Source organism: Setaria viridis, chromosome 9, assembly GCF_005286985.2.
Source record: "Setaria viridis chromosome 9, Setaria_viridis_v4.0, whole genome shotgun sequence".
Classification (NCBI taxonomy): domain Eukaryota; kingdom Viridiplantae; phylum Streptophyta; class Magnoliopsida; order Poales; family Poaceae; genus Setaria; species Setaria viridis.
Window position 1 is genome coordinate 49,064,135 of NC_048271.2, and position 9,121 is coordinate 49,073,255.

The 9,121-nt window shown below is 47.6% G+C and overlaps 1 protein-coding gene and 1 long non-coding RNA gene across 2 annotated transcripts; one reads left to right on the plus strand and one right to left on the minus strand.

Moving 5' to 3' along the window:
• Positions 1-4,349: 4,349 nt before the first annotated feature.
• LOC117839966 (uncharacterized) lies at positions 4,350-5,818 on the minus strand. Its single transcript, XR_004636925.2, has 2 exons — positions 4,998-5,818; positions 4,350-4,849 (listed from the first exon to the last, which is right to left on the minus strand). It is a non-coding gene; the product is annotated as an uncharacterized lncRNA (long non-coding RNA).
• Positions 5,819-6,088: 270 nt separating this feature from the next.
• Positions 6,089-8,800, plus strand: LOC117839965 (thaumatin-like protein 1). The gene is made up of 3 exons (XM_034720412.2): positions 6,089-6,840; positions 6,925-7,612; positions 8,389-8,800. The coding sequence occupies exons 1-3, from the start codon at positions 6,783-6,785 to the stop codon at positions 8,663-8,665; spliced, it is 1,023 nt and encodes a 340-aa protein (XP_034576303.1). The 5' UTR covers positions 6,089-6,782; the 3' UTR covers positions 8,666-8,800.
• Positions 8,801-9,121: the final 321 nt, after the last annotated feature.

Genomic DNA, 9,121 nt, shown 5'->3' on the forward strand with positions numbered 1-9,121 from the left:
TCGATGTTTAGACTCGGCAACCTACCGAGGGGGTACTCGAGGTAGTGTTTTGTGTGTGGAGCTCGTCGAAGACCAGAAACTCGAACGTGAACTTGAACACACGATTTAGATAGATTCGGACCGCTTATGCGCGTAATACCCTACGTCCTGTGTGTTGGTATATTGATTGATGAGATGTTTGAAGGGGGTCCCTACCTCGCCTAATATTACTGAGGGCAGGGTTACAGGTCGGTTGTTGTACAAGAGTACTAGTCGGATTCGATCAGAGAGTCCTACTCTAATTGCTACGAGTAGTTTCCTAATCCTTGACTGGTCCTTGACCGCCATATAGACCACGCCATCCTACACATAGTTCCCATGTCTGATATGTTTTGGTGTACAGTTCAGTATTGTAGGACTGTCCAAGTCTTCCAGTGGGCCCATAAATATATGGCTGATATGTTGTTAATAAAATTATTTTATTAAAAAAAGTCTTCGTGTGCTTAAAAATTCATGAATTAAAATTAAATATATTTAAGAATAAAATATGAATATTATGTACATCCATTTGTATAATTCCGCTCCCACCGCTAGAAGGCTTCTAACACCTTGGAATCCCATAATATCAACACATTGGGAAAACACACGGAAGTCATTGGAGATGTACAATGTATGTCAAGGGGAAGGTGTCACTGACCAGACATTACGTATGGAAGTAGTCGACAACCCCTAATTATGCAGTGAATGAATATGCAGTGTCGTTGTGTGAAGCAAAAAAAGGTCGGATTTTGAAGGGACATATTGCTGGTGGCAGCGGCCAAGCACGTATGGGTAACGATCGATAAAATTACTACATGTATGAAATGAGGCATAATAGATATTAACATGTAAATAATGTTTTAATGTAAATAAGTTGTATTTACTATCTTGAAACAGTATAAGATGTACAACATGTATTTATGTATTTGTTGTCAGCAAGGGAATGCGCTCATTGGCACCAATAATTTTGTTACAAATATTATTTTACGATGTGCGATGGGTTGAAGCCAGCTCTCTCCCCCCTTCCCAAATGTTGCCAACTTACTAGCACCGTTTGCATCGATAATGTTGTGAGCAAAGGTGGTGGCTACGGCTTATCTAGGTACGGCATGCCCTAGAATATAAATAAGAAGACTAGTATTGAATCCTGACAAGTGATCCTCCCCGCAGCAGCGACAGGAGCTCTTGCATTACTGAGAAGATCCCAAAAGGATTCTTGGGTTGGCCCCAACAATGAGGAGGTCACGAAGAAATATACATATCATAAGGAAAAGGAGGGAAAATGAATGCGATAATGCTGTAGATTCTTTATTCGAAAGCTTTGTACTACCTCCAGCTACGCCGGTTAGTTAACCAACGTCAATAAAACGATACGGAGCTTTATATAGAGAGAGACATGTGCTATTCTACACCCAAAGTGTAGAATTACTAACCAACCAACCTAACGCACCATCCAACCAGCTTACACCGCGCCCGACCCAAACCCACCCGCATGCAGGCCCACTGACCCACTAGCGCCCATCACCCACCTCGCGCCTGATCCCCCTCCTTTCCGTTGACTCTCTCCAGATTCTATCCGAACAGTTTCCTCTTTCCCAATGAGTGCGACGGGCGGTGGCAGCGGCACAACGGATTGCGAGCAGCGGTGGGGGCCGCTCCGGCGACGAGCGCACAGCAGCAGCCCCGGTGAAGTGGAGCGCGAACCCCCCAGCTTGTGAGCTCCTCGCTGCTTCTTCTGCCTGCAGCAGCGATGGTGGTCCGGCTTGAGCTACGGCGGGTCCCCTTGGCTGCAGCTCATTTGTGAAGACGGTGCAGTCATGGAGTTGCGATTAAACAGTGATAATCACCTATGGTGGCTAGCTACAGCAATGGATGGAATTCCCAGCGGCACGAAACTCTCTACAAGCTCTCTGCTTTTGTTTGTCCCCCATTGTGATTTGCTCCAGCAATCTCAATCTTTCGTCCCTCAAGCAGGCTTGCTCAAATATGTCAGAAGAGGTCTAAAAATCATGGAGGCTACCGTCATGAAGAAAGGGAGATGTCTGTATGTGTTTTTTCTGTAAAAATTAAATTGGTTTGTTGATGTCCGTCATGTTTTAGAAACCTGCATATTTGGGAAGTCTAAAAATTTCCTATAAGTTGGATTTTTAGTATCCCGCTTATATGCTTCAGTAGTCTTTTATGTTGTCAATGTTCTTTTTGTTCAGTAATTTTTAAGCAACTACAGAGAATGTCCACCGACATTTTTTAGTAATCTGTCCGATTTGTTTCAATATTTGATCCATTGCGTTCAGTAGCCATCCTGTTAATAGTTGGCCCATCTCGTTGTATTAGAAGTTGATCCGTTAATTAGTGGCAGTAGTTGATTAATGACCTTCAGCAGTAATCATGTTAAGTCACTCTTTCAGTAATGGACGTGTTGGTTCGTTGCCTTTCACTCTGCAATTACTAGGAACCATTCAGTAATCATCTTTCTCGTCATTAGTATTTGATGTTCAGTAATTACTAGGAACCATTCAGTATGTTCCTTTTTCTTCAGTAATGTTTAGCATTTCCCTAGATTCAGTAAGTGCGTATCGTTTTGTTTATTCAGTGGTAATCTAACATTTTTCATCAGTCAATGTGTTTTCATATTAATACATTCTTCTCTCCGTAACACTACATTATTAGCAAATCCATTGACAATCTAGAAGATACTAAATAATCATGTTACTAAACACAATAACACAATCAGTAATTTTTCCTCCTTTTTCTTTGGTATTTTCATTTGTACTTCTCTTCAGTAATTTTATTTTCATTAGTAATTAACGCCCTTTGTCTTCAGTACTTCCATTATTTGTCAGTAATTTGTCAGAACTTCCATCCTTCTGCCTTTACCAATCACAAGTGTTTTTTCTCGATTCAGTAAGTGCAAATTGTTTGTTTATTCGGTGGTCATACCAAGTAATCATATGGAACTACTAAACACAATACGTCCTACTACTTAGACAACTTGAGATATTCAGTAATTCAGTAAGCATGTATCAATATCAAGAGGTAATTCAGTAATCTTGTATCAATATTAGGAATTCGATTAGTCTGAGAAAGAAAACCTATAGCATAGCAAGTCACAATTAGACGGAGATAATTAGGAATACGAAGATAATATTAGCCGATTTAACTGAGAAAGAAAATTAAAAGTAAGAAAAGGGAAAGACGTGTTCCCTTTTTCATGCGTATTTGTAGATGGATTTTTCTTCGCTGCCTGCAGACGGACGTGGAGTCAGTGCCAGAGTGCCGGAACGTAGGGATCCGGCCGCACCCTTCATGTACACGTCAAGCCGACGCAGACAGTATCCTAAACGGCGGCTTACGCCGGACTCGATCGCAGGGAAAGGGCCGATCCATATAGATCGGAAGCTCGTGACGGTGAAAAGGTCGGCGGACGACGAAGATGAGCGGGTTTGATGATGACTGCCATCAAAGCTCGCGGGGAAGGATCTCGCGATCTGTCAATGACCGGCAGTCCACCAAGGGGTACTCGGATGGTTCATTTGTAGTCAGAGGATCGCAAGATCATGAACTTGGTGGTAACGCAATGCACAAGACACAGAGATTTATACAGATTCAGATCGTCAGTGTAGCGTAATACCCTACGTTCTGTTTTGAGGATTGTATTTTGCCCTGCACTTGGGTGTTTAAGATTCATATGGTGGGATTGGATGTCCTCTAAAGGGTACCCCTACCTCCCCTTATATACTTCATGGAGTAAGGTTACATGTTAAGTCTCGTAGTCGGTTACTATTGATAGGATCTAGTCGGATTACAATACGTGGGGAGTCCTTGCCGGACTCTATCTTCTGTCTTCTTTATCAAGTCAGGTCGGCCCATTAGTGGTTAGCTTGACCCTTCGTAAGGTTACCTAGGTATCTATAACCGTCACATAATAATATCTATGCACTTAGAAAAACCAAAACGATCTACAATTTGGAACCGAAGGAGTATTTGTTTACTTGTGAATCTGCGATCGGTATATTTTTTTTTTGAAATTACTGATCGGTGTAATTCTAACCTGGCCTACTCCGCATCAACAATACGCATGGATAAGTGAGAGCTTTTAGCCCATGTTGTTTTTCAGATAAAGTATTGTAGTAGTTGAGTTTTGTTGCAAGAGAAAGTCATTCTAACCAAATGCGAATCACATTTGCATTTCGCCAAAAATAAAACAATGTTATCTTTCCTCTTTAGTTCACGTCTCCAAGGATAAATTAACTAGTTGGTACCTGAAATGAATCTACGAAGTAAGAGACATATTTTTTTTTCGAACAACAAGTAAGAGACAATGCATACCGTGGCATAAAAACAACGAGCATATTTATTTGATGCTTTGCTTAAAATTCCATATACGTTAAATAATAAAGTACAATTCACAATGGAAGGAGTCAAAAGTTTGAAGTGAGATAATAGAACTGGCAGGTGCTGAATATGTTGTCCATACACATAGACACGTTTTTGGGTAGATGAACGGAAATAAAAGGTTCCTATAACATGTGCTTCAGGATACTTGCACCTTATATTGGAAGTAGCATTGCTCGTGATCTAGATTCAGGATAGCCATCAGGAATGTATTTTAACACATAATTTTCCGGCGGCAGGTGTTCTGCTCGAGGCACATATGGGAGATAGTGGGACAACAATCATAGCAATTAACGTAGGGTCGTCCCCCGCTAGTGCTCATCGCACACGCAAATGTTAACAAGTCACCACTAGCTTGTATCATGTGAGTTTCTTAACACAAAGTGTGTGGAATGATACCTAATTGCTGCCGCTGCCACATCAGGAGAAGCTTCATCTGCACAAGGTTTTGTAGGAGCTCAAGGAAAGAAATGAAAAAGGTTCTCTCTTTATTATATTTGCTAACTTGGGAATGGAGTCAGAGGCTCGGAGGCAGTTGCAACAAATTGCTGCAGCTGTTTCAAAGATGCAAAGAGATGACGAACCTGCTTTGCGTGAACATGTCGTGTTCGGTATGACCAAATTGATGGCAAGGTTCAGTCGTCATCTCTGCTTTCGATGATCAGCGTCGTGGGCTTCAGGGCCTCACAACAAATTGGTCAACGTACTTCTGCTTATGCTGCAGATCCAGGGGATGAGAAATAAACGCATTGGCATGTTCTTCACATGTCCAAGGTGTGAGTCTGTAAGAGTACTCATACTATTGGCTCAGCATCATGAGTTGTGGTTCATCTATTAAAAAGGAAAATTTCTGCCTCCCAGGTCCCAGCTGACATGATGTTGGCTTGCAAATTCACCCAAAGATGTCGAAGGATGCGGCCGTATACGGGAGAAACCAAACTGCAACTTGTAAGAGTTTTACTAGGAGTTCTGAATAAGTGCCAAAACCGTCATCGTCTTCCTTCTTTCAGGCCGTCCTTGTTGTGCATCTTTCATTTCGAAATGTGGTCGCTCTGTACGCTAAACAGCGAGCCATCCATTTTCTCTGTGCTCCTGAATTGCTGCTCCTGTATCTTCATTTCATTTCCGTCCTCCTATGTTTTCCCCCCCGAGAAACAATTCAGACTGTATAAAATTAATAATCGAGATGTTGAAGGATGCGGCCGTATACGGGAGAAAGTTATGACGAATTGTTGTAAACTGAACTCTTTAACTAGGAGTTCTGAATAAGTGCCAAAACCGTCATCCTCTTCCTTCTTTCAGGCCGTCCTTGTAGAGCTGCTTCCTGTGCATCTTTCATTTCGAAATGTGGTCGCTGTGTACGCTTAACAGCGAGCCATCCATTTTCTCTGTGCTGCTGAATTGCTGCTCCTGTATATTAATTTCATTTCCGTCCTCCTATCCCCCCCCCCCCCCCCCCCCCCCCCCCCCCCCCCCAAGAAACGATTCAGACTGTACACATTGATAATCGAGATATCACAATCAAATCATTTTCAGGAATAGTACACAATGTTGGGTAGCTGATTGCCATCACTTGCCACCTCGGTTCTCTTTCAGCACCTTTTACTACGTACTCGCTTCAGAAATCAGACAGACCAACTACCTTGTAATCGTCTGCACATGCAATGCAGGTCCTGACCATCAATACTTCAAAGATTACTGGCCACCATGATTACTGGCAAAACAGCTCAGACAACGTCCTCCATTTCCTTATGTTATCCTCTAATCCCCCACAGGCCACGGATGTTGGTTCAGCCATGCCTGTCACCCTTCCACTAAATCTCATCGCGATCGACGCCTTTCTGCTAAAAGATACGGACACCTCCGAGCACCAAGCCACCATGCTTCCCATCCATCCTGGAAACTGCACAGGGCAATTACAGCAGAGCTACGCTTCCCACTGCAAATTGCGGAGCAAAAAGGGCATCTGAATCCAATCAGGCCGTAGCCCTATTCACTTTGCCGAAGAAAGCATGATTATACTGGACGGAAAGCGTGTTAGCAAACTGCCTCCCTTGAGCTATAAGTGTAGTCCAAGAGGGAGTGCTCGGATTCCCCCTTCTCCTTCTCCGCTCCACCACCAGTCTCCTAATTCTGATAGTTTATGGGTGGTGGCTCTTCCGTCTCGCCCAGCCCTGTCCAGCAGTCGTCTACCTTCCTCGCTTATCCCACTCCTCTCTAACCACTGTACTAAACTAGCAGTACCGGAGCTGGACTGCCTCTACTTGTACTGATTGCTTGTAGCTGTACTGCGCTGACATTATATACCTCTTCTTGCTCGTGCCAATTGCCATTGCCAACCACAACGCGACTTTCATTGCTTCGAGAACATGGGAGTTGCAAGAGTTTTCGTCGTCGTTCTTGCTCTGATTTGCATATTTGTAAGAGGTAATTCGATTGTTAAAGAGTAGTTGCTTTGGTAATTGATGGAGTTCTTGTAATTGTGAGCTGAATCGACGTCTTTGGTTGCAGAGGGGAGGGCAGCGACATTCACGTTCGTGAACCGGTGCACGGGGACGGTGTGGCCGGGCATCCAGTCGAACGCCGGAAGCTCGAGGCTGGACCCGACGGGGTTCGTGCTGCCGCCGGGCACGTCGCGCGCGGTGCCGGCGCCGTCGGGCTGGTCCGGCCGTGTCTGGGCGCGCACCGGCTGCGCGCAGGACGCCACCGGGAAGATGGTCTGCGCCACGGGCGACTGCGGCTCGGGGTCCCTGGAGTGCAACGGCCAGAACGCGGCGACCCCCGCCACGCTGGCCGAGTTCACGCTCGCCGGCGGCGCCGGCGACGACTTCTACGATGTGAGCCTCGTGGACGGTTACAACCTTCCGATCCTGATCGAGCCCGCTGGCGCCGCCACGGGCGCCACGACGTGCGCGGCGGCCGGGTGCACGGCGGACCTGAACGCGCGGTGCCCCGCGGAGCTCCGCACCGAGGGCGGCGCCGGGTGCCGCAGCGCGTGCGACGCCTTCGGCAAGCCCGAGTACTGCTGCAGCGGCGCGTACGCCAACCCCAACACCTGCCGCCCCACGGCCTACTCGCAGGTGTTCAAGTCGGCGTGCCCCAAGTCCTACAGCTACGCCTACGACGACCCCACCAGCACCTTCACCTGCGCCGGCGGCCGCGACTACACCATCACCTTCTGCCCCGTCGCCACCCCGAGGTCTGTCCGCCCGCCGCTCGCTCCCTCTCTCTCTCCCCGCCTCACATGGCCACAGTTGACTCCACACGCCACTGCACTGGTACTCCAGATATTAACTTTCTCCTATGACCGTTTAATCTGGCGTTACGTCTTGATTGGAGTGTGGTTAGCCATAAAAGCTCGCGAGATTTGCGACGGCGGCATGGGGTGTTACACCTAGCCATCGTGTACCGGTAGTGGTTGGTGCACGATCATGAGTGCGTGACGGAGCATCGAGCGTGTCATATCACCTTATCTGTCTTATTTAAATGCGTAGAAAATGAGTGCAGGTGCAGTGCAATATGCCAAAAATCTGAAATGGAGTTGAATGGGACAATGAGAGTGAGAGGTTTGGAAGATTGCAATGGGATGCAATGATTGGCCTGGATCGGAGTTAGTAGCTTAGTATTTCTCATTAGGTTGATACATTCAGGGTACCTTGCCATTTCCGTTGGTGCTTAACTTGTCACGAGAGGTTTGACCCCCTGTGTGGAGTGTGGGGACCCCTCTTCTTACCGCTGTCGGTTTACATGTCAACGTCATGGCAGGCCATGCCCGTCGGTTTTCTCATCTCGTGAGGTCAGGGTAGAAAAGGGAACGTAAACAAACCATAGCTGACAAGCTGAGATCACGACGGCAATCGGGAATATTTATTGCTATGCAAAAAAGATAAAAAGCACGCGCAAAGTTACTTTCAGTAGATTACAGCCGCGTTCTTTTCACTGACTGCATGTCCCCTTTTTGATAACAACGTGCAGCGTGAAATCGTCGGGCGGGCCTGGAGCGACGACAGCGCCACCGACAGGCGGCCTGACGCCGACGCTGCCGGGGGCGGGCACGGGCGCGACGCCGCAGATGCCGAGGCCGGCGGGCCAGCAGGGCGGCCCGGACGGGCAGGGCGTGATGCTGGGCGACAACTCCTGGCTCGCCAGCCTCGCCACGGGCGACGCGTCGTCCGCGCCGCCGACGTCGAGGCCCGTGTTCCGTGCCTTGCCCCTCGCGCCGGCGCTCCTCCTCCTCGGCCTGCTGCTATAGCACCCGCGGCGCCCACCCAACCAAACCCATCACAACAAGTGAGGCGAACGTCTAGGCCAAAAGCAGCGAGCGTCGCGCGCGCACCGGCGCACGGGCCACCGGAGCAAAGCGAGGTGGCTCCGCGTGCCGCGGTGCCGATGCGGACGCCGAGCCGCTGGATGGAAGGGTGGTTGGTGCTGCGCGCGGTGCGGCGGTGGGGCTGGCCGGGCCGGGTTTGTGGGTGCGTGGGGATGATATGATTTGATTTGACCAGGATCGCATAACGCCATTTGTAAAATCCGCCACCTTCTTCTTCTTCTTCTTCTTGGGGTTTGTGCCGTTGTGTTAAGGGAAAAGAAAGAAAGGAAATGTACAAGAAGATTGTCTCGCAGATAACGAAAGAATAGAGCAATGATTATGCACGCACTCAGCACTCCGGCCATCAGGCGCTAGTGGCGAACCAACTAACACTTGCGC

Coding starts and splice junctions, on each gene's coding strand:
- LOC117839965 (XM_034720412.2), top strand. CDS start 6,783: ATGGGAGTTGCAAGAGTTTTCGTCGTCGTTCTTGCTCTGATTTGCATA. Junction 6,841..6,924: donor GATTTGCATATTTGTAAGAG/GTAATTCGATTG, acceptor CTTTGGTTGCAG/AGGGGAGGGCAGCGACATTC. Junction 7,613..8,388: donor TGCCCCGTCGCCACCCCGAG/GTCTGTCCGCCC, acceptor AACAACGTGCAG/CGTGAAATCGTCGGGCGGGC.